Raw genomic sequence first — 25,767 nt, forward strand, 5'->3', positions numbered from 1 at the left:
CATCCAGCATCTCTGTGGGCTCTGTAGGGTGGAGCGCTCGGCCTCTTTATGCAGAGTAAGAGAACATGGCTCTTGCAAGTTGCAGTAGTTTGTCTGAGGTTATACAACTAATGATTGGCAGAGCTCTGTTTCAAATCCTGGTCTTCTGAGGGGCACCTGACATGGTGAAAACACCACCCAGCATTTGCATCACACCTATGACATTCATGAGCTGTGTGACCTTGCATACACTAGTTATTAATATTCTAAGTCGGTCTTAATATTAGTCATAGCAGTAAACTTTGCAAAGCACCCAGCGCGGTGTAGGTAACTCTACACCGTATCTCGTTGCATTCTCCCAACCAGACCTGTGAGATGAATTTTATTTATCCATTTTATTTTTATTTTATTTTCTTATTTATCCATTTTACAGAGACACATTCTGAAATGCAGAGAGCGAAAGTAGGTTGTCTGATCCTCAGTTACTCCATGAGAATATTACTACCTCCCTGGGGGGTGATTATGGAGGCTGAATGAAGTAATGTGGGTAAACGGCATAGCACACAGCCTGCAGTGGCAGAGGTGCTCAGTCGATGCATCTTTCCTTTCTCTCTTCCCCCATCTGACTCCAAATGCAGTGGTCTTTCCGCTGCATCCCATTTAATATATTTAGAAGCTGAGGTCATGCTGAAGCCCTCTCCATAGCTTTCCCCATCACATTCCACCCCCGCCCCCCAGAGGCCACTTCAATTGAAGCCTCTAGGGGGAGGGGAGAAATGTCAGATACCGCCTGTTTAGTCTTATGCCAGTTCAGGAAACACCATCCTTCCTTGGCATGATGCATCACACCCCTGACATTTGCCCCAGGACTCTGTTCTGGGCCGCTAAAGCCTACCCTGGCCTCTCCAGCAGCAGGGCTCTCCTCTTTCCTGACTTTCCCTAAGGCAAATACAGGTTGTTTTCCTTATTTTGGCCTCTTGCCTGGATCTTTCATGTTGTTACATTGTGTTTTTTTGAGGGGCCACAAATGGAAGTGACCTGGGAGCCAGGTCTCCTGACTTCCAGCGTCCTGTTCTGCAGCTTATTATTATTTAATGTTTAAGAGGAGTGTACAGTAGGTAATGAGGAAAACATAGGAGCCCCATCTCTGAGGATCCTTCGAAAATTCATCCTTCAGCTTCAAATAAATATTTAGCACCTATTCTCAGCCAGACCCTGGGTTAGACGCTGGAGGTTGCCGTGAAGGAGACAGATCTGGCTTTCATGGAGCTCACATTCTAGTGGAGAGGTAGATAATAAAAACATAAACAAGTCATCAGGAAGGTAATTTTAGATTTTCAATTTCAAGTGCCATGAAAGAAAGAAACAGGGCTGTGGGATAGAGAATAACTGGGGGGTGTCTTGTGCACTTTGGACAGGATGGTCAGAAAAGGACTCCTTGAGGAGGTGACATTTGGAGCTGAGATCTCATGAAAAGCTGAGACAAACATTCCAGGAAGAGGGAGCAATGACAACAAGACCCAGAGGTAGAAAGGGCTTGGCCATTCAAGGAGTGGAGTGGCATCTGGATGGCTGGGACACGGTGCCAGAGTGAGAGCGACAAGGTCAGAGAGAAGCAGCAGCTAGATCACGTTGGGCGCTGGGAGCCACGGAGCAGCTTAGATTTTTTTTTTTTCCTGGGTTCAGTGGGAAGCCACTGAAGGGCTTTAAGCAACGGAGGGATGGGATCTTAAAGAAAACTGAGGTGGGCAAGTGGAGAGTGGATTGTGAAATGGGAACAGGGAAGCAGAGATACCAGGTGGAGGCCGCTATTATAGCCCAGGAGAGATGACAGTGGCCTGGACTGGGTAATGACAGGGGAGACAGAAGCAGATAGATTTGTGATTATGTTGACGTTGGGAACACAGAGCTTGATGAAGGATTAGACGAAATAATCCATTCTGCTGGATCTACTCAGTGTCCAATTAGTGTAGGTCAAAGTGATACCTCGTTTCAATTCCTCAACTGGGGGTCGGGGATAAAGGGGGTGAGGACATCTGGCGCTAGGTAGACGTGAGAGGTGACAGACCTGGCTGCCAGAATGTACCTCTGCGAGTCTGAGAGACTAGAGAGAGGCTAGTGTTTGTATCTCTATAAGACAGCTTGGAGAAGTGAAAGGGGAGAGATTTCCAGAGTTCATTCACTCAGTCCTATAGCAAGTGCCTTCTCTGCAGCTGGTGTGCTCTTGGAGGTGAAGAAGACAGGGGCTCTGCTCCTTAGGACCTCCCGCCCCCTAGGGGAGGTATTAGTGTAAATAGATGAATCTCAGTGAGTCAGTAAAATGGCAAAGGGATGAACAAGGGGATGTGGGAACACAGAAGAGGACTTTTCATAGGGGAAGGAAGGGAGGGCTTCAACATGGGGTAAGGAGAGAGAACATTCCAGGAAATGGGAATAGCATTTGCAAAGGCCCAGAATCCTAAAAGAGAGGGGTGTGTACTTAAGACACAGGAAACACCGCAGTGTGGCTGGGTTATAGAGGACATGCTAGGAGGCATAGGCTGTCAGGTTGTTGACGGCAGTGAAGCCCTTCTAGGTGTCAAACTGGACCCTTTCGGCCTCCAGGAACCCACCGATGTCTTAAAGCCAGAGTCTGCTTGATGGAGAGCAAATAACTGCCCCGTACACTGCCAATCAATCAAATCCTCATTTCCTGCTGCATCTGGATGCAGCCTCAGAACATTCTCAACACAGCGCTTCAGGCACTCACTTCCAGTCAACCAGAATCGGCAGAGGGTGAGACCCATTTGCCATTCCCGAAAGAAGATGGGTCTGTGGGTGAATTTAAAGAGAGAAGCGTTCTAGGACCCAAAACTACCTTTACAGTCATCTCATCAGCCACAAGTATAAATTTCCTATGTTGTATAAGATGTGGTGGAGGGCAGTGAGAGGAACCCAGTGTTCCTGCTGCTGAAGGGACAGTGGCCATTAGGCTAAAGGAAGAAATAACCTCGTCTGAAGGAACCTATTCCGGGTGCGGCCATGATTGTATGACTTCCAAGGGGGCAGTACTAAGGCACAAAGTACCAGAATTCAAGGAATTCCCGTCCACTAGCCCTTGAATGGATGTTCATGACCTGTAGGGAAGTACAGTGCTCCAGTAAATACAAGTCTACGTTGTCCTGTTGACATCCATCCTTTTCCCCAGGAAGCTCTTTTGAAGAGGCCATGGAGCTCCTTAGAAGAAGGTTAAAATGTCCTGGGCCAAGGAACCAGGAAGTGGCCATTAGTCTGGGAACTCAGTGATGGCCACGAATGTCTCTGCCAGTCCATATCCCTGGTACATGGTACATGTTCAGTGTTGTTTGTTGACTAAATGAACAAGGAAAAGAAAGTAGCCAACTAAACCAACCAATCAACCACCCAACCTGGGTTCTAATCCCAGCTCTTGAATTTCAGTTCTCTCGGCTACGTAATGACCTGGTTGGCGTCCAAAGCCCCTCACATTCTGCTGTCCTAGGATTCTAGGATAATGAATAGAATGGTTCCGAGCAAGCCAAGCCGTCACTCATATTTCTGATAGGCCTCAAATTTAATCAGAATAAAATATCAAAATCAAGCACTACTTTGCAGCATCTCAGATATGCCTTCTAAAAACAGAAACCGCGTCTGTCTCTGAGTTGTGAAGAAAATGTATTAGGTTATTTTAAACAGCAAGATTGTCCTTTTTGTAGGGGAAAAAAATGAATTAAATCTTGTCTCTCTGACTAGGGATTTTAATTGGGATTTGAGTCAATTTGATCTAAATTTGAGTCTCCATCCAGCAAACATGTATTGACATCTGCTGTGAGCAGAGCTTTGTGCGAGGCATGTGGGAGATAGGAAGATGTACAAGACACAAGATGAACAAGATCCTTCCAGGCAGAGACTGACGGTCTAGTAGGAAGCTAAAACATGCACACTTGACCGTGACCCCAGTTCAATAGAGAATAAACTTGGATGGGCCAGATCCAGGGCCAGGGGAGGTCTGAGGAAAGCGCTTTGTGTACATCATACGGGCGGGACGTCTGCCTCTAACCACACTGTGTAGGCTCAGAATGCCCTGAGCCACTGTGACCGTGGCCGTGAGGACGTGCCCTGTGAATGACCTACAGCTCCCAGTCAGCCCACAGACAGCAAGTGGAGCACTTCAGCCCAAGTTGTTGTTGGCGGGGAAAATCATTTCAGGCATTCAGCCGTGCACCTTTACGAGCAATGGGCACACTGCACTGCCAGGCTCTGTGGCCCCTTTTTATGGCTCATGTCCTTGGGGTTGGTTTCAGGAAAAAGTTGTTCACTGCAACAGAAATCGATATTCTTTCTTTTGTAAGACAGGAAACTGTTTGCCCATGTGAGTCTTTCTGCCGTGGCTCCACTGACAGCCAGGGTCTCATAAAATGAGAGCATCCGCTTTCTGACATTTATTCAATAGCTACTTGTCAAACCCTTCTGTGTGCAGGGCCCTGTGCTAAGTGGGTGGAGATACACAGGGCCTGCCTTCAAGGAGCCGACAAGAGGATGTGTGAGCCAGGCCCAGGAAGAACTAATACCAGCTAGAGAGGGGGCCAACGAAGTACTAGCATCAGAGGAGAAAGAGTTTGCTTTTTTTTTTTTTTAATTTATTTATTGGGGTGACAATTGTTAATGAAATTACATAATTTCAGGTGTACAATTCTGTATTACATCATCTATAAATCCCACTGTGTGTTCACCACCCAGAGTCAGTTCTCCTTCCATCACCATATATTTGATCCCCCTTACCCTCATCACCCACCCACCCCCTTACCCTCTGGTAACCACTAAACTATTGTCTGTGTCTATGAGTTTTTGTTTCTCATTTGTTTGTCTTGTTTTTGGTTTATATACCACATATCAGTGAAATCATAGGGTTCTCTGCTTTTTCTGTCTGACTTATTTCGCTTAGCATCATACTCTCAAGATCCATCCATGTTGTCACAAATGTTCCTATATCATCTTTCCTTAGCGCCGAATAGTATTCCATTGTGTATATATACCACGACTTCTTTATCCATTCATCTATCGAAGGACGCTTTGGTTGTTTCCATGTCTTGGCCACCGTAAACAAAGCTGCAATGAACATTGGAGCACACTTGTCTTTATGTATAAATGATTTCAAATTCTTTGGGTAGATACCCAGGAGAGGGATTGCTGGGTCATATGGTAATTCTATTTGTAATTTTTTGAGGAACCTCCACACTGCCTTCCATAGCGGCTGCACCAGTCTGCATTCCCACCAACAGTGTATGAGGGTTCCTTTTTCTCCACAGCCTCTCCAACACTTGTTGCTATTTGTCTTGTTGATGATAGCCATTCTGACTGGGGTGAGGTGATATCTCATTGTGGTTTTTATTTGCATTTCTCTGATGATTAGTGATGTTGAGCATTTTTTCATATGTCTATTTGCCATTTGTAAGTCCTCTTTGGAGAAATGTCGAAAGAGTTTGCTTTTAGGCTGGAGGCATAAAGGGAAAACCTAAGAGATCCATATGATTTGGACGTCAACAAACGTAGGAATCATACACCTTGAAATAGGTGTAGTAGGTTTTCGAAATAAAATAATGACAAAAACATTGAGGAAGCAAAAAAATAAACACTAACTTCAGGCACGTTTAGAGAACTGGGAATACTACAGTTTGGCTCTAATAGAGGGCACATAAAGGGAATAATGCTTCAAAACAGTTGGAGCCTGTCTTAGTTCAGGCTGTTATAACAAGATACCACGGACTGGATGGCTTAAACAACAAACATTTATTCCTCACAGTTCTTTAATCAGGGCCTTGGCAGTGGATGACGGGGAAGGGGCGGATGGGAGAGAAACATACAGGTGCACTCAGCGGGTCGTGGATGTGGAGGGCAGAAGAGAGGGAGAAGTCTACTTGTACTTTCTTCAGTAGCTGTCCCTTACTAATTTGAGCCTCTTTTCTTTTTTTCTTTCTTTCTTTTTTTTTCCTCCAGTCCCTCTTGCCTAGAGGGCCTGGGCCTTTTCCAGAACCTGGCCTTCCAGGCCTTAAGTTTTCAGAAATGTGATCCATTTTTCCAGCCACCACTCTGGCTTCATGGTTTGATGTGTGGGGTATTGGAATTGCCATCATCGTCTGAGTGTCTCTGGTTTTAGGTTTCCTGCCAGGCCCTGGGAAGGTGCTGTCTGTGTGACTTGCCACCCATCCCATGACTCTAGGTTTGGAACCAAAGACCTGAGACGACCTCCAACACATACCAAGCACCATAGCAGGCGCCTAGCCTGAGGAGGGCACTGGGCTGACCTCTAATCATCTGGGGGCCTTGTCTCAGGTCTGCAGAGCACCTGACTCAGAATCGGGGGAGCATTAATACGCAGACTCCTGGGCTCCACCTTACACTTACCTACGGAATCAGAAGCTCTAGGGGTTGGGGTCAGGAATCTGTATTTTTGGCAGGAAAAGAGTTTTTCTTTATTTTTTTCCCTTTTTTTTTTTTAAATTAGATTCAGGTGCACAAAACAATGTAATAGTTAGACATTTATAATTTATATCTCTCACACAGTGACAACCCCCCTCCTTCCATCCATTACCCCTCTGACATCACACAGAGCCATTACATTTCCACTGTCTCTATTCCTAATGCTGTACTCCGCTTCTTGTAACTATATATACACATATAAAATTGTAGTTGACATTCATTATTGTTCAGCTTCAGCTTCAGGGGTACAGTGCAGTGATCAGGCATCTACATCTTCCCTGAGCTGGTCTCCCTAATGAGACAAGTGTCCATCGGATACCCTACAAAATCTTTATGACATTATTGATTACATTCCCCAAGTTGACTTTCGTTTCCCTCTGGCAATCTTGTGATTACCGACTGTGCTTTCTAATCCCTTCACCTTATGTACCTAAAATTTGAGATTCTGCCTTAGATCACTTAATTATTTTCTGGGCCTCAGTTTCATTGTTTGAAAATGGAGAAATTATATAGATTCAGTTGACTGTGAAAATAGAAAAGCACTTTGGAACAAAATGCTAAAAATTTTACATATATTTATAAAACTAATATATATACATATCTCTATATCTATCTGTCTATCTATCTATCTACCTACCTATCTATATCTAAAATCATGGGATCAAGAACGTTTGAAACATTTCTCAGATTGAAACGCACTAAAAGCTGGTACGAGGTGAGTGCTCGCAGTTGGAGCATGCATGTTTACCAAGTGCATGAATACATGAATGAATACCCCCAGGACAGATAAACCCTGACGCAAGGCCATTAAAGCTTTCGCTTCTATGTCCTCCACCTCACGCATTCAACTGGCTTCCTTCGCTGAGTGCCTAATATGTGCTAGGGCACTGTGCCAGGCTGAGAATATAGAGATGAATAAGACATGGTCCCAGACCTCAAGGGAATGGAGATCGATACAGTAATGAGTGTTCAGTGTGATATGATGAGCACCAGCTCCAGGGTGGGGAGAGGGGTGGGTATGAGTGCTTTGGCAACAAGAGCTGGAAGCATCTGTCCAGAAAGGTGTCACAAGGGGTTGAGCCTGAAGCTGCACCTTGAACACGAGGACGATTCTTTCAGGAAAGACAGCTCCTTTCACAGTCCTTATCGCTCACTTCCTTCTTTCCTTCCATCCAATTCTCTCCTCAGTTTCCTCCACTCCTCCCCATCCAACCCATCTCAGGGACCCGGTGTCCTTGGCTTTTTCTTTCTTCTCCCTTCCCAAACCTGCTTTCAGTCCAAGTGTACTTAGGTTTAGTTATAAACATTTGGGTTGAAACAATGCTTGTTTGGGGGTATGTGGTTTACATGGTTACCCCCAAAGGGTTCATCTGATGTGGTTTTAAGATCTAGTGTAGATTTGTTTGTATATTTGCCTCGTACATCAGCAGCTGATAGAGGTGTTGTGCTCTGTTGGTTAGTTGGTTTTTTGGGGGGGAGGATTGGTGACGAGTAATTTTCCCTGGTCCTTGTGATTTTACTAGATAAATAATCACTTTTGCTTACCTATAAAGAATCAAGGATTACTACATAGTCTAAGTTGAATTGTAGAATGACTTTCTTTGTGTTTAAGGGAGAACAATGGTTGATAAATCAGACCTCAAGCTGACAGAGCCTTTCACAGTTAACAGAATGCCCTGACCATGCATGTCCTTTCTACTCAAAAGGTGCTCTACAAGCCAGTGGCCTTGGCCTTGGCCAGTGCTAATTAGAAATGAAGAGCCTCTGGCCCTCCCTGAGACCTGCTGAATCAGAATCTGTATTTTAACAAGATTCCCTGGCAATTCACATAAAAGTTTGAAAGAGGCTATGAAGTTAGTGATTCGTCCCCATTTTTCGATTGGGACACTAACGTCCGGACAGATTAAAGAACTTGCCCAAGATCCCAAAACAAGTAGCAGAGCCAGGATTCAAGCCCTGGTCCCTCCAATTCCAAGTGCAGGATTCTGTCTATACAGTTGGCCTTCTTTGTGCAATATTAATTAAAGGCCACTTCTTCAGTGGTTCCTGGTCAGTGAACAGGGAGAAAATGATACCTTTTCAAGGGAGCTGCAGGGCACAAGGAGAGTCAGAGGGGAACTTGTCTCCCGAACTGGGGCTCTGTGCCAGGCACTTAGACCAGTTTGATGGCAGGGAGCCTTGTCTCCATTTTCCAGATGGTAAGAACCCTCAGCATTTCACCGAGCATAACCAACCTGGAGGGACTCAGGAATGAAGGGGTCGAAGATAGTATTTATAGGCCTGATATTAGGACTTCTTGGGACAGAGGTCAAGGAATGACAGATGTTGAGAGCATTTTTTTCATTCCTGAAGTAAGCTCCTCCTCCTGTGTGAGGCCATCTTCTTCCTTAACTAATCAGGTTTGGTGGTTGCCCACTCCTTCTGAAGTCAGGAATTCAGGCTTCGGTCAGTTGGAGCTTCTCTTGATTTATGAACAACTCTGTCTCGTAGAGTAAAAGTGGTTTTCCCAAAGACGAAAAATAGCTTAAAGGAAGGCCTGGAAGAATCAAGATGACAAAATGTATTATGTATAAGGGTCTAAAATAAGTGCCGGATCCTCTACTCCAAGTGAGCAGGTGATAGCCAAGCGCTGTGTGGAGTGGAGCCCAGCAGCCTCCAGCGAGGCCCACGTGGCAGGGCTGGTCAGCCACGCTCTGCTCAGAATTCCAGGGGCCCTTCGCAGGCAGCGGCTCTGGCTGCCAGGACAGGGCAGCCTGTGTAGCTCGTACAGATGGGTCCCAGCTTGCAAGTGGGTATAATAGGATCAGCTTAACAAGAAATTCTTGAAGAAGAATAGAGGAAGCGCAGTAAAAGTCTGTGGATTGGTGCGAAGACACACACACACACACACACACACACACACACATATCATTTGGAAGATTCTATCAAGCTCCTGACTTAATAAGTCAAGGATACAGGTGCATATTAGGAGCGGGAAGGCCGTGCAGCAGAGGAGGAGACACGGGATTTCTGCCTTTCCTTCTCTGGCCCCTGCTTCTGTAACGGAGCCTGCAGGTGCCGGTGGCACGGTCCATACGGGGGCGGTCTGCTGCAGCCAGGAAACAGCCACTTCTTGCTGCGTCACAGGTCTCTTGTACTCAAGGCTTTGCTCCTCATTCTTGAAGAACTTTACAACAATTTCTATGTTTTCTTTTAAGAGAAGATTGACAACATCTCTCTTACAAAAAGGTTTCCCACTTTTTGCTGCAAACTACATTTTGGCCAGTGGGGAAGAAGTAGACCCAGTGTCCGGGGTCTCTGGTCAACAGCCAGCATTACGGAAAACCCGTTTCGCTGACACTCATCCTTTAACTCTGCTGTGATACCTTCGTTACCTGGATGCTTGTGATACTGGTGTAGACTTGAGAAGCATTTTTCCAAATGCATTTGTCCATAGAGGGCAAGATTCAGTGATAGGAGAGAGGTCATTGAGAAATAGAAAATGATTCCAAGGGACTTCTGAGGACATCCAAGGCAGCAGTGAGATTGTGCCCTGGCCTCAGACGGATTCTCCGTCTGCTCTTACCAACAGAACAATTGGCTGGGATTTGAACAGAGGCTAGAGCCTTCCGGAACCGTCTGCCTGTCTCTAATTCTTCCTCTGCTTCGTCATCTTCCTTCCTCTTACTCTTCAAAATTTCTCTTCTGGGATATGGTGATTACATTATCCTTATCCTACAACCAGAAGCTTTCAAAACCCGAGTTATTTCAGGTATTCTGCACCATATATGGTTGTCAGACCCCTCATCATCCTGGTTACTCTATTTTCATTATTCTTACTACCACTCTTACTATTTTTATGGTGCTAAAATATATATAACAAAATGTACCATTTTAAGTTTATAATTCTGTGGCATTAAGTACATTCATATTGTTGTGCAACCATCAGCACCATCTATCTCCAGAACTTTTCATCTTCCCTTACTGAAGCTCTGTACCCATTAAACAGTAACTCCCCATTCTCCCCTCCCCCTGGTCGTGCTCTTTTGAATAGATCCAACTTCAGTGTCTTTCTTTTTACCACAAATGGGGGGTGGAAAGGGGCCTCTTAGTAGGGTTTTCTTTGAGTTCTGCAAACTCCCACTGAGGATCCCAAGAGTAAAAGGCCTGTGTCAGTTGCAGCAAACTTTGGGGATTTTGGATGGTCACAAAACGGAAGTCAGTACAGCTGCTTTGCAAAGGGTGGATATGCAGAGCGCCTTCCGAGGACTGGTATGTCCCTTCCAAAACTATCCAAGGATGCAGCGTGGCATAGATTGGGGGAGAAACCAACGGTTTTTGAAGGCTGCAGTAGCATCTACTTCCTGGTGAAGATTAAGTGAGAGAATTCATACCAAGTGTGTAATAGAGTGCCTGGCACAGATAAGGCCTATATATGTAGGCTGTTGTTACTATTAGTGCACTGTGGCAGAGAGATTATGTATATGTTTTGATTTAATCCCGCAATAGGTAGGTATCATCCTCATTTTACGTGAGGAAACTAAGGCTCTGGGCTGTTAAAACCCTCCGAAATTGCAGAGCTAGTAGGAGGCAGCGTAGCAGAGCTGGGCTGGGACTCAAACCTGCACTCTTTCTCCTAAGTTGCCGCCTGTTTTGATATATCAAGAAAGGAACTTGATGGGTGAGTCATACTGACTTCATTCTTGTTATTTTATTTTTCCATCTACCTTGGCCTTTCTCTTGGGTCCTCTCTTCTTGCTGTTTCTTCTTAAAATCATATAGCTAATATCTAAGCTTCCGAGCTTTCTGGATTTACCAGCCCTTATTCTCTGCACCATCTTGAGGTGATCACTCATGGTCTTCAATAAGCTGTCTGTTCTAGAATAGGAAACCGAAACCATGTGCACAAACCTTGGAACTCTCTGGCTTTATTGCATAAGTATCTAAGAGCCAATGACTTGTGCATGGAATTTAGAGCATCATTGGGGGTTTTGTCAGAAAATGGTGTTTTCCAGGACATTGAAGTCACCCAGAGCATTGAGTAGAGTGTTCAGAAAAGAAAATGCTTACATTTGACTTGCATGAGTGACTAGGGTTCATTCTCCTTTTAGAAAATTGGACCAAATCACTCTGTTTTGCCCCTTGTCATGGCTTGTAGGAAGCTCAAAGCCAACTCGAATGCTCAGTCAGACACAGCATGTATATACATTACCAGAGCTGCATGTTTGGATAGTCCTCTTTTTCATGGTTTTGAATTCCCATTGCTATTTCACTTACTATGCTATGGGAATGCCCTTTGGAAAGAGATGAGCTTCGAGTAAGAAAATCAGTAAAGCCTTTACGTGCCTAGAGGTCAAGGACCATGTTTGTTTATTGTAGTGTCCCCAGCACACAGCCTAATATCTGGCATGTGATAGGGGCTGAATAAATGCTTATCAGTTGAATGAATGAAAGCTATTAATGAATCAGCATTCAAAGTGACTTAAAGGGTGGCATCTTTGGTACTTTCCTTTGGATTTTCAGCTCACAAGGTCATCAAGGTGGATACTTTAGAAGATGTTCCTTAGACTTTGGAAGTCTGTCAGTAAGGAATTGTGTGCACATGCTAGCAAAAGACATCAGAAATAATAATGACTTAAACAAAAGAGAAGTCAGTTTTCTGTCACTGTTAAGGACTGAACTGTATCTTCCCAAAATTCATAGACTGAAGTCCTGACCCCAATATGACTGTATTTGGAGATAGGGCCTTTAAGGACATAACAAAGGTTAAGTGAGGTCATAAGAATGCAGTCTTAATCCAATAGGACTTGTGTCCTTACAGAAGAGGGAGGGACACCAGAGGTCACTCCCCCTCATGTGAGCGCAGAGGATAGTTCATCTGCAAGCCAGGAAGACAGGTCTCACCAGAAACCAACCCTGAAGGCACCTTGATCTTGGACTTCCAACCTCCAGAACTGTGAGAAAATAAGTGTCTGTTCTTTAAGCCAGCCAGTCAGTGGTATTTTGTTATGGCAGCCCGAGGAGACTAAAACACTCACATATGAAAGTTGGTGACATAAAGCCCAGGGCTGGTATAGTGGCTCTATGGGTAGCAAGGACCCCAGTTATTTCCATTTCTCTAGTTCACTGTCTTTAGCATAGGCTTTCATCTTCAAGGTTTTCTTATAGTCCAAGATGGCTACTAGAGTTTTAGCTGTCATATCCATATTTAGGCAGGAAGCAGGGAAGAAGGGAGAAAGGACAAAAAAGAGGCCTTATTAGGCGCTTTCCCTAACGAGGTACTTAGAAGCATTCACCTACAACTCATCGGCCAGGAGGTAGTTGCATAGCGACACCTAACTGTAACGAAGACTGGGAAATTAGTCTTTAGATGGGCACATGCCTGCCCCAAGTCAAATTTGAGAAGAATGCAGCTTGAATAGATAACCAGTAGTCAGTGCCTCAAGAAGCATGAGCACTTTGGGGAATGAGGAGCTGGAAGTGAGCTTCTCACTCACAAGAAGAGTCCCACTTGTCACAGCATGTGAGGCACCACCGGTACCCTGAGCAAGACGATGAGAGGAGATGCTCTCGTCTACAGAATAGTCCAAGCCCCCTGCTCAGTTTGCTCTTAGCCACCTTCCCAACCTTCTCTTCCCCTATTTACTGATACCTTTCCATTAGATCTGTTCCCTGAACTTGTCTGCAGTCACCTGCCTTCTGGTTCCTTCTACCTGGAAACTATGCCCTAAGTCCTTTGACACCTTAATAAACTACCCATCCCCCCAGACCCCCCCCCCACACTCTTCCTCCTGGGAGGACCTAAGGTGATGCAGAATGTCCCTCCTCTTATATTCCTCTGCACTTTGCTTACATGTATATTTTAGTATTTATCGTGAGCTGCTTGCAGTTAAGAGTTAGTTATGTAGGATATTGTCTCTACTTGTGTGTATGTTTGGAAATTTCTGTAAAAGAAATTTTGTAACATGTACCGGCCTTTCTCCTCAAAGGCTGTTGCTCCTTGTTGCTGTACTCCCGGGATCTCACAAGTATTGATTGGGCATCTCCTAAGTGCCAGGCATTGAACTTGACCTGAGGGATACAGCAGCGATGCCTCCTAACCTGGGGGCAGGGAGAGCAGGAAACATCAGGCAATAAATTGATGAGTACATAAAACATTGTTTAATACATAATTGCAAATGGTGAGAAGTACTGTCAAGGAAAAAGCAGGATCCAATGAGAGAAAAATGAGGAGGGCATATGTTAGCTGGTTTTATCGGATGGACGAGGGTTTAAACCCCTGCTCTCCCACACAGAATAATTCCAAATAATTTACGAGGTGTGATCAAACAATACGGTAAATATTTAAGTAAAAAAAAAATTATTACAGTAGGAGACATATTGCCATTAATCCCCCTCAAAATACTCCCCCTCACTTCAAACACACGTATCCCATCGTTCTTGCCACTTTCTGAAGCCGTTCTGGAAGTCCTCTTTCACGAGTGTCTTCAGTTGCTCTGTTATGGCTGCCTCCATGTCGTGAATCATTTTGACTTACAGGAAGAGCCAGAAGTCGCACGGTGCCAGATCCGGTGAATAAGGTGCAGGAGGACGCACCATAATGTTTTTATTTGACAGAAATTGCTGTACCAGAAGTGATGTGTGACACGGAGCCTTTCCTTTGTGATCAAAAACTATGGTGAATGCTGCTGCCGAGTGCCATCCAATGGAAAGGCAGGGCTCTTCAATACGGGAAGTGACGCATTGAACCTTAGTAACAGTGTGGGACAAGTTTCAGCTTGTTCGGTGGAGTCATCTGGTGTGAGCTACGGGTGAGAGAAGGTGTGTGTTAAAGTGTGCCGTAAATCATGGATCATGAACAACGCGTTGACATGAAATGGGCAAATGGTTTCATCCTCCATCGTGACAACACTCCGTGTCACACATCGCTTCTGGTACGGCAATTTCTGTCAAATGAAAAAGTACGGTGTGTCCTCCTCCACCTTATTGACCGGATCTGGCACCGTGAAACTTCTGGCTCTTCCCCAAAGTCAAAATGACCATGAAAGATAAACATTTTGAATCGATTCAGGACATCGAGGCAGCCACCACAGCACAACTAAAGACACTCATGAACGAGGACTTCCAGAACTGCTTCAGAAAGTGGCAAGAATGGTGGGATGTGTGTTCGAAGTGAGGGGGAGTATTTTGAGGGGGGGTTAGTGGCAATGTGTCTTTCACTGCAATACATTTTTTTAACTTAAACATACACTATATTTGTTTTATCACACCTTGTATGTAGTAGCTATTCCCCCTTAAGCAGCTGGAACTGAACTTCCCATTCCGAATGTGGTCTCTGCTTAGTGACTTGCTCCCAAAGAGTAGAGGAGGGAGTAGAGGTGAAAGGGAGAAAAGCTTGACAGTGAAGAAACCTGGCGAACTTTACGTTGGCCAGGTGATCAAGGTTATCATTATCAGTGATAAATGGTGTTGATCTTATGTATCTTTGACAGGATGCGATGAGAAAGGCACTTCCGCTCTGTGGTCCTTCTCCCCCAAGCCCATGATCCCAGTCTATCCATGAGTAAAGCAGCAGAAAAACCCAAATAGGTGCTCATCGTACAAAATACTTGACTAGTATTCCTCAAAACTGTCATAGTCACCATAAAAAGAGAAAAGCTGGAGGAGTTGTAACAGACCAGAGGTGCCTAAGGAGACATAACAACTAAATGTAATGTGGTATTCTGGAGGGCATCCTGGAGCAGAAAAAGGACATGAGGTAAAAACAAAATCTAAACAGAGTGTGACATTTCGTTAGTAGTAATATACCAAGGGTGGTCCCTTAGTTGTAACACAGTTATGTGTTAAGGATTGGTGAAGTGGGGGGGTGTATTTGGTAACAGTACCATCTTTTCGACTTTTCTGTAAGTCTAAGACTATTCTAAAACTAAAAGTTCATTAAAATAACTCCCTGCCGTCCCGCTCACAGACTGTATGACTTGGGCACGTCACTTGGACAGTCGAGGCTCCACTCCTCAGCTCTGTGATGGGGCGATAGTACCTTCACGGCAGGGCTGAGAAAAGGCTTCTGGGAGGCAGCGTGTGCCAGCGCTTTGGCAGCAGTGTTCCCGCATTATTGCTCAGCACACAGATCCCATCCTGCTTCAGCAGCACCACGCAGGGAGGCACTCCAGAAGTTTCCTCAGAGGCTGCTGCCGCTAAGGCACATAGCAGGGCCTTGCCCCCACCCTCCTGGAATTCCTTTATAGGCGGAATTCTGTGCAGGAAACTTCTCCCTCACCTCTCTTGACAGCTTACTCCGAGAGACTAAGGTTGCATTTTTTATTTTCATATGTCACTTGATTTTTTTCTCCCTTGAATTTAGTTTTTCTCTTCAGGAATCAGCATATGACTCAAAGTGCCAGTTCTAAATTTAGTATTGCCTGTGATACTGAGAGTGCAGTTAGTGCTGCCTGGGATATGTATTTGGAAATAATGGTTTTATTTATCCACATCCAGTAATTCTGACTGCCTGTTGGGTTCTTTCAGGAAAGAGTTTGTCATCTCCTTTCCTCCTAATGATGAAATGTTGCCTGCTCAGGTCCCAGAGGCCCAGCCTGAGCCAGACACTGGTGACTTGAGTCTTTGTTTAATTCAACAATATCATCCCCAGGTCTGTGCAGTCCTGGGCTGTCTCCAAGGCTTCTGTTTGGGGGGAGTTTGGAGACAGGTGTAGAAAGGACTCATGGACTCTTTGGAGGCTGGAAGCTTATCTTTGGGCCTCAGGGTAAGATTTGCCCCTTTTTCAGATAGTTGCCCCTTCAGTGCTAGAATAGGTGGGAGGAGGAAGTCCCACATGTATAGAGTCCTGTGCCCTGTACTTTGAGTGCTGAGGTTATAGAAGTAAACCACATATAGCTCTGCCCTCTGAGAACTACCACCCATTCACTTATTCAAAAAAAAATGTACTGAGCACCTGCATGTATGTGACACCATGCTAATCATTGGGATTATAGTGGTGACCCAGTCAGACAAAGGTCCGCTCCTCTGATGTCTGCATTCTCGTACACATGGTTTGTCAGGCTGTGGCATAAAGCCGGACATCAGGGCTGGCACATAATAAATTAGGGAGATAGGCAGTGCAGATTAGTTTCCCAGGGCTGCTGTCGTCAAGTACCACAGTCTGAGGGCTTACCACAGAAACTTATGCTTTCACAGTCCTAGGGGCCAGATGCCTGAAATCAAGGTGCCGGCAGGGCCACGCTCCCTCTGGAGGCTCTAAGGGGAACACTTCCTCGCCTCTTCTGTCCTCTGGTGGCTCCAAGTGCTCCTTGGCTTGTGGCTGCAAAACTCCAATCTCTGCCTCTTTCTTCTCATGGCTTGTCCTCTGTGTGTCTGTGTCGCCTTGTCTGTCTCATAAGGACACTTGTCATTGGATTTAAGGCCCACCCGGAGAATCCAGGGTGATCTCCTCTCAGTGGTCCTTAACTTAGTTACATCTGCAAAGGCTTCGGGGAGAACACATTTTTTGGCTTCTTCCAGCTTCTGGTGGCTGTTGGTGCCCTTGACTTGTGGCCACATCTCTCCAGTCTCTGTCTCCATGGTCACACTGCCTCCTCCTCTTCTCTCTCTGTGTTAGATGTCCCTCTGCCTTTCTCTTCAAGGGACACTTGTGATGGCACTTAGGGCCCACAGAGATAATCCAGGACAATCTTCTAGTCTCAGAATCCTTAACTTAATCACATCTATGAAGACTTTTGTTTTCACATAAAGTCGCAGTCACAGGTTCGGCAGGTTAAGTTGTAGACGTAGCTTTTGGAGGGCCACTGTTCAACCCACCACACAAGGCAAGATTGTAAGGCCTTTGGATATTCACCCTATGAGGTAGGTCTTATTATCCTTTCCCACACGAGGACACTAAGGCTCAGAGTGACTAAGTGATTTATGCAAGGTCATTCACAAAGGAAGTAGCAGAACTAGGGCTGGAAACCTAACGTCGAAGCCCATTCCTTTCCTCCCGGGGCCTCCTGACCAACCAGAATGTTTGAGGAGTCTTTTCTTCTGTTTAAAACACAAATGGCCAGGGGAGACCGTGCCCAGCTTTACCAGGTGTTACGTCTTGTGGGAAGTAGTCTGCGAGAACTGTTGGCTGAGAGCAGGTTGCTGTGGAGACGGACAGGAAGTTTAGGGGAAGGAGGGATGTGGGCGGGGGTAGGGCTGGCAATGAAGACAAGGGTTTCAGAGCCCGGGGTCAGGGCATGGATAGCTACTAAATCAGGGGAACACCGGCAGCACTTAAAGGAGAAACGGGCAATGCTTTGGCCTCCTCGAGTTTTGCCCAGAACCTTCTCTGGTTCTCTGATGTGTGAGGGGCTCAGTGCTTGTCTGCACCTGGGGAGATCTCTGGCCAGAGACTCCCTGCCACAGCTGGAGGGCCTGAGAGCGTGTAGGGAAGGGCTCTCTGGGTTTGTGTCGTTCGTCCCCCTGGCAATTCCTGAGCACTGCCATGAATGAGGCACCGGAAACTCAAGGTGAACGAACGCCTTGTGGTCCTTGCCCTGGAGGCAGAGCAGAGAAAAGATGGAGAACCAAATCCCTGTCTGTCTCTGACCGTGTGACCTAGGACGGGGTACGTTCCCTTTTCAAGCTCTGTTTGGCTCTAGCTGGAGCACATTCACTTATCCATTTACCCACCGTGTCACACATTATCGTTTTTGTATGTGTGCCTTCACGTGTTGAGAAATACTGGTGTGGGAGGCCATGCAAGATAGTGACCCAGTGGCAACTACTGGCTGTTCAGATGACAGGAAGCTGAGCAAAACCTGCTACAGATGTATGTCCCACCCCTTCGGAGTGGGAGTAGGGAAGTATTAGAGTCAGAAGCCTCGTCTTGGCAGCCCTGCCTGCTGTAGATTTGTTTCGATTGTTGTGATTATTTCCTTTCCAGTGTCCCCTCGCATTTAGTAAACTTCTTCCTGCAAATCAAGCCCTGTCTCAGCTGCACTGATGGGAAGAGGCTTCTTCCATCCTTGGGCTAACGCTGTTCAGGGAAGAATGCTACCCCTTCCCCAGGAGACAGTGGTGGTGAGAGACATAGGGATGGAAAGAGGGCAGCCTGAGGAGGTGGCCTGCTCAGCCACCCGCCCCAGAGAAAACAGCGCCTTCAGGGCTCACTGTGTGAGCAGAGAGCCCGATCTCCCCACTTCCCAGCAGGAGCCAAGTGGAAACAGTCTCCGGCCTGGATTTGCCTTCAGGAGGAAGACCGCTCAGGGACTAACAACACTCCTCTTCCCCGGTCACTCGGGCTCAGATTTAGACGAATTGAGACCGGGACGTATTTGTGCAGACCCAAATCCTCCATTCAAATGACGATCCCATGGAAGAATGGAGATCCTAAAGAGTGTGTTTGACAAAGGCAGGTCATATTCAGACCCCCATTTCCTGTTGGCATTAACCATGGAGGCAGGGCTCAGAGGCATCAGCAACATTCTGGTTGGGCCAGGAATTCTCGTTCCAGCATTCTTCAGAGAAACATTCCTTCCTCGTGCCATGTAGTGAAAGTGACAGAGCATGGGCTTTGGGGTCTCCCTTATCGAGTGACTTGACTCCCGAAGCCTCAGCTTCCTCACCTGGAAACAAACAGCAGAAGAGCAAAACCTACCTCTCTTGTGCTCGCTTTGGCAGCACATACACAAAACCTACCTCTCAGGGTCATTTACAGGATGGTATGAGGTAAGTTAGATGAAAACCCCACATGTATTAGTCAGGGTTCTCCAGAGAAACCAATCGGATATGTGTCTGTCTGGCTGGCTATGTCTGTCTATCTATCTATCTATCTATCTATCTATCTATCTATCTATCTATCTATCTATCTATCAATCATCTGTCTATCTATCTAATCTATCTAATCTATTTATCTATATTTTAAAGAATTGTCTCACACGATTGTGGAGGCTGGCAAGTCCAACTTCCTTGGAGCAAGCCCGCAGGCTGGAGATTCAGGAAAGCGTTGCTGTTGCAGTCCTGAATTCAAAGGCTGAAAACTCTGGCAGGGTTTCTGTGTTGCAGCCTTGGGGCAAAATTCCTTCTTCAAGAAACCTCAGTCTTTGCCCTTAAGGCCTTCAACTGATTGGATGAGGCCCACCACAAATGATTAAAAATGTTAATCACATCTTTAAAAAACAGCTGCATAGCAACATCTAGAGTAGTGTTTGACCAAACAACTGGTCACCATAGGATAGCCAAGGTGACACAAAATTAACCATCACACCACGAAATGGTGAGCGTTCTCAACAAAGACATTTCCTTCCCTCCCTCCCTCCCTCCTTGTCAAAGTCATTGATGAGGTCTGAAGAGGCTTCACTCAGTGACATTTCTGGGATGTGGGCCTAGAAGCTGTTGCAATCTGAGCAGTGGGGCTTGTGTGTCCCTCCTGTCTCTCTCAGATCTATTTCAGCTGACTTCACACCCCAGGGAATCAGTGTCCTACTGCCTGAGGCAAACCCCAGAGTACCCTTTGTGGTTTTCCGTTGAAGTGTGTACACTCTAAGCCATACCAGTTTTCCTCTGTATTCTGTTCAAGTCATTCCCGATCTGCTTTTCTCATATTTGCAGTGTTGCATTCATTATTTTTGTTTCTGCGGTTAGATGAGAAGACCTGAGTTTTGCCACAGCAAGACTGTTTTAGCCACCAGAATGACCTTTCTGACACAGGTTAATTAGCAGTGACTGAGAGCTGGAAAGAAAGGCTTGGTGGGAAAGGAAGAGTTAACTCCCTGCCGGAATGTTTCAGGTGGCATTCTGCCTGGAAGTAGAGAGCTGGACTCTATCCCATTTTAGAGATTTATACTCCGCAGGTGATCCAAAATGTTTCTCATTTTAATGGAATATGGAATTGCTTTTGCCAAAGTTGCAGAGTGCCTACTTTGAGATGGGACCTCAAAGGCAGCATAGGGTTGGGAAAAGAGCTCTGGAGCAAGGATGAGAAGACCTGGGTCCTTAGCTGCTACCTCACTACCTGTTCATGACCAAGTCACTCATGAGGTAGGTCCCAGCTTCCGCTTTCGTCAGGTCCTAGAAACAACATTCCACCTCATTTTTGCACAGATGCCACCTCCCAGCTTTCAGAGCAACTTCACGATTCACCATGGCACGTTCTTCCCCAGCCTCGTGAGGTAAGCAGATACAGGAGTGGACATGGATTGTCCCCATTTTGCAGACAAAGTTCAAAGAGGTTAAATGACTTGCCTTACTTCACACAGACGGGAGGTGATGAAGCTAGCGTTGAACCCAGGATCCTTAGTCCCGCTTGTTTGGGGGTGTCCTTTTGAACATGGTGATGTCTGTGAAACTGTAAGAGAGCATACGTTAGACTTGGCAGAACGCTAGTGGGGGGATCCCGCAGAAAGGGCAGCAGCATAGTGGAGGGGGTGCCACTGCCTTCCTGCTCCCCAAGTACCCAAGGCTTTGGAGGGAAATGATGTCTGAATGGACTCCCCTAAACTGAAGAAGGGTTGGTCTCTAACTACTCAGATTAAAATGTATTCTCATGCTGTTGAGTCAATTCAGAAAACATTTATTGAGGCTTTAGCGCAGACCAGGTTCTCTACGGGGGTGGCGGAGGAGGGCAGAATAAGAAAGCAGAAATATAATGCAAAGTAGACTGTCTGTCTATTTCTGTAAGCAGAAGTATAATGAAAAGTTTTATATTTGAAATGTAAACAGAGGGCTTTGGGTTTACAGTGGAAGGTGTGCGCGATTAAGTCATTCTGGGGACATGAAGGCAAATAACAGCTGAGCCCTGAAGGATGAAGCAGGATTTGATCATCAGGAGACAGAGGAGGAAAGAGGCCTCGGCCCTGCTCTTCCTCTTGGTACCCCTGGCACAGCCACCACTGCTGTGGTGTGACGGGAAGGCAGCTGCCACAGCCTGTTTACTGTGGGACCGGGCCAGCCCCCACCCTGGTGGAGCCTCTGCCCTCGCTTGTCACATTTGATGCAATGCCCTGAAGCATGTACTGCAAAGCAATAGCAATTCTGCCTGGCAGCTCTCGGGAGAGTCCACAGTAGGAGGGGAAGCGCATGGGCCCTTGGCAGGAGAATGGCAGGTTGGAAGGAAGTACCTTTCTAGTGACTGTGTGTCTGCCCCTCCTAAGAGCTGAAAGGCGGGAGCTATTGCTTTGCATGTGTGATTTTAGACTGAGAGTAGTTTGTGTCTTTATTTAAAAACTGGATTCTCTGTCTTCTGTGCAGTTTTCTGTCAGCTTGTTGCCATAGAGAAGTCGGTTGGGGCTGGAAGCTCTGTCTCTCTCTGTGTCAGCATTTCTGGACCTGCCAGCTGCCTCCTGCCCCTTGTCCAGATGGAGAGGGCGCCGGGCCCCACGTGGTGGGCAGACCCTTTCTCTGCAAGCACTGGAGCTGCATCTCTGTTCCTTTTGGGATAGGACTGTCCTCCTTTCATGCATTGACTCAGCAACTGCATATCGAGTGTCTTCCGTGCCAGGCATTGTGTGGTGCTCAGCGAGAATAAAGACGACTAGCTGGGGCCACGCCCATCCTCACGCAGGACCCTGCCAGTGTGCTCCCTCACACCGTCCCTTTCTCGTACTGTTCCTCAACCTCATTCTCACTTCAGAATTTAAAGGACAGAGTTTGTCTATCCTCCAACCTTTATAAGTACTCATTTAGAATCTGCACTCCTGGATCTCATTTCATCTTTGTGTCTCTAGCACTCAACACAGCACCTGGGGGAAAAGGAGGGGCTCACCCAGGACACATCTGTCTCGTGAAAGCCTTTCTCTGACAGCTTAGGATGTCTGTCTGTCCTGTCTTTCTTCCTCTGTTCTGAGCTAAGAGGCAGCATGCATGGCAGCCTGAGCCGGGGGTAAAAGGAAGGACTTTGGAACCAAAGAGACCTGTGCTTAAGTTTTGACTCCACCTTTTTCTAGCTGTATGATCTCAGCAAGTGGCTTCTTCACTTGGAGCCTTAGTCAAACCCAGTACTTTTCTTTCAACCTGAATCCCCAGTCTGTCAGTAATTGGATTTTGACATTTTAAAAAACAACATAGAAATGACTGGTGGCCATTTGCCCCAGCAGGTGCGCTCCTTCTACCCTCACGTGGGCCCAGGTGAGACAAGTTGCCCTGCAGAGAGTCCGGGGTGGGTCTGGAGGTCCAGAACTGTGTCCTGGCTCGGACCTGATCAAGCCTCTTTACCAAGATCTTAGTTTCCCTATTTGAAAATTCAGGAATTGGATTGGGTGATCTGGAAGAGTTCTTTTTGCTCTAAAAATACTCAACTTGAAAAGGAAAAATCTTTCCTCAGCTGCTGCCATCACCAGTCCTCCAGCCTGGAGGCTGACCTCGGCATGGCCCCTCCGCCAGCCTCTCCAAGCTGCTCTCCCAGGAAGCTCTGGGCTAGAACACCGGCATTGGACGTGGAAATCACTTTTAGGAAAAAAAGTCCCTTTGAATGTCTCATCTCTCTTCCCACCCCCAATCCAGTAGCTGGGCTTGGCTTGCATCCCAGAACAGTGGCAAATTGCTGGAAGGAGGGATTCTTCTTACTTTTCTTCACCTGTGTCTTGCTTTTCCTCAGGATCTGTTGCTTTCCTGAGTCTTTGGCTGCTGAGGACTCTATTTCCTGAGCTCCTGGCAAGCCGGGGCTCCTAGCTAGACACAGAGATACAGAAGGCATTGTCCCCATTGTCTCACGGTCTGTGACACAGGCCAGCGAAACAAAGCAGAGCTGTGAGTTCCCGGGAATCTACAGACTTGGATTCTAGTCCTAGCCCTTCCTCCTTCTTGAGCAATATCTTCCCCTCTCCAGGCCCCCGTTGCCTCTTATGTGGAGGTGGGAGGGTTCGTCCAGTCATTGCCCCAGTCCTGGCCCTCAAAGTGATCTCAAAGTTCCCTTCCTGCCCTACAACTTCCATTCTAAGTGCTGTGGCTCAGTGAAGGAGTGATTCTTGTAGACTTTCTAGAGGAAGGAGGACTGGAGCTGAGCCTTGAAGGTTCGACCAGGACTTGGACTGGCCCAAGAGAAATGGATGAGGGCCTCCTGCCTGCGGGAAGAGGGTATGTGAGCATAGGCAGAGGCTGCAGAGCACAGGCCAGGGTGGAGCAGGCTGGGAAGCCCTCCTGACTAGAGCAGAGGGTCGTGAGGGTCATGAGGAGGGAGAGCAGGCTCAGAGGAGGCCACTCTTGCATTCCATCTGAGGGCCCTCGTCCCCAGGGGGTGCGGTACCAGTGGAACCTGCAGGGCAGACAAGCACATGAGGCAGGTTAAAACCAGGGCTCCCTCCTGGTCAGAGGGCCCCAGGCTCATGCATATCACGACAGAAAGACCTTTCCCAAGAAGGCACAGTGTCAAAGCTAGGAGAGGCCACCCTTCTCCAGGTACTTCCCTTCTCGCTCTAGCCAGCAGGTTCTTGGTTAGTAAAACCAGGCCAGAGTGTGAAAGAATAAGTCTTCCTGGGATAGCTGCCCTTCTTTCATTGTCTGTCCCTCCCTAAATGTTTTCCTGAACTCAGGGTAACAAGAGGAGTATTCTGACTGTGTCGTTGGGGTTGGATTCTAGATTCATCTATTAGGCCAATGAATCAAAGAATCGCACACCCTAGACCTACATGTGACCTCCCTCCTGCCGGTCTGGCCAAGGCTGCCTGACTCCTCTCAGCCCTCCGTACCCACAGCTTTGCAGATGCCATGTCCTCTTGGTCCCGCCGCCTCGTTTCCACGCCAGCCATGTCTCCTGCATCCCACTGCTTCTGCGACAGCGCAGGCTTCGCACATCCTCTTTCTCCTCTGCCTCCCATCACATCTTCCTCTGGTCCCTCCTCCCTATTCAGTAGGAAGTTCAGCAAAGTGCCCGGCATAGTCTAAGGGCTCCAGAAACGTTCTCTGTCGTGACGACGACACGCGGTGATGATGATTGTGATTGTCCAGACTTTGCTTCTGAAACATCGCCCTGATTCTGTTAGTCCCTTGCCCAGAAGCCTGAGTGGCTTCCAATGACTGCTGAATGAAGTCCAGAATCTTTAGTCAGGCATTTTCAGCGTTGTATTTCCTGAGCTATCTGCAATGATATGTCCCCTACCTATCATCCCAAATTTATTTCCTTCTATTGCTTTTTGCACTTCCTCTTCTGCCACCAAACGGAGCTACGACCATTAGCTCTACAAGCTGCATCTGCTCCCCAGCAAGGCCTTTGTTTGCCCTGTTCTTTCTACTTGACACACCCTTCCTCCCCTCTCCCATAACTTTTTTTTTCTGCTGGAAAGTCTCTACTGATCACCTAGACTATTATTTCTTCATGTCAGATGCGATGAATGGCTCATTCTACTATATCCCTGATGTCAGCTACCAAGTGAAACTCGATAAATGTTTTATGAGTGGCTGCAAAGAGCTGGTTCAGCCCGTTTTCAAGCCAGCTAGAGTTTGAATTAAGGAAGCTCAGTTGTCAAGACCTTCCAGCCAGGCTTAAATGCCTATGAATTTCCTTGGAGGAATCTGGAAGTTCCCTAGTGTCTATGGGCACATGTTAACTTAGCCCAGTCCACATGGCGATGTATGCTGCGTGTAAGCAGAGTAGAGGGCAGGAGAGGGGAGAAACCCAGAGGAGTCAGACTAGCTACGGAGTTGACTCCCCCTGGGTCTAGATAGGGGTCAACCCTTCAAGGTGTAAGGACCCCTGTGATCCTGGGAATGTCAGTAACCTGGAGGGGGAGGGGTCTGACAGCATGAATCTTAAGGTAATTATCATGGGGTATTCAAATTCCAAGGGGCTTCAGCCAGACAGCACCTCGGGGAACAGCAGAAAGGCTTGGGCCTTAGGTGGTGGGCTAGCAGGAAAGTCTAGGCAGAGTGGCAGGGTCCTGCACAGCCAGCTAGAGCTTGACTCAGGCCCCCAGCCCTAGAAAGCCCGGGTTCAGGACTCACCAGTCCTACGGCAGTCAAAGGGATTTGGCCTCTCTTTCTGGTCAAGACTGACTAGGGAATAGGCATGACCTCAGTGTGGAAACACCTTCTTCTGGTCTCCAGTTGCTTCAGGCGGGCAGGATGAGGGAATACGAAGGCTGCCATACAGCCCGGCCTCCCCTCCTGCTTCAGGCTGGCTCACCAGGCCCTTGCCTCCATTTCAAGCTTCAGGCCATGATCATGCCACCCTCTGGGCCGCCATTTGGAAAAGCCAACCTCAGGCCGACATTCGCTGCCTACAAATGGCGAGAAATTAGGCTAATCAGTGGCTCTTAATTCCCCAACAAATGCGGGTGCTGTGCTAATTGCCAGGGTCCACGCCAGCAGATCCCTGGTTGACGGCCTCAAACAAGAGAAGTGGCAATTTGGGGGCTG

The 25,767-nt window shown here is 47.0% G+C and overlaps 1 protein-coding gene across 10 annotated transcripts in view; it reads left to right on the forward strand.

Moving 5' to 3' along the window:
- LOC308503679 (tryptophan 5-hydroxylase 1) overlaps positions 1 to 25,767 on the forward strand; it is a 221,256-nt gene that overhangs the window by 179,787 nt on the left and 15,702 nt on the right. For 3 of the 10 annotated variants that reach the window (XR_013994233.1, XM_081063190.1, XM_081063191.1), the window contains one exon: positions 7,123 to 7,171. The exons of the other annotated variants lie outside the window; for them this stretch is intronic. Coding sequence is in view for 2 of the 3 variants with exons in the window: in XM_081063190.1 (XP_080919316.1) it covers positions 7,123 to 7,148 (26 nt within the window). In the remaining variant the exon portion in view is untranslated. The remainder of the gene's footprint in view (positions 1 to 7,122; positions 7,172 to 25,767) is intronic. 10 annotated transcript variants of the gene reach the window in all.

The sequence above is a fragment of the Rhinolophus hipposideros genome, assembly GCF_964194185.1.
Source record: "Rhinolophus hipposideros genome assembly, chromosome: 10".
NCBI classification, from domain to species: Eukaryota; Metazoa; Chordata; class Mammalia; order Chiroptera; family Rhinolophidae; genus Rhinolophus; species Rhinolophus hipposideros.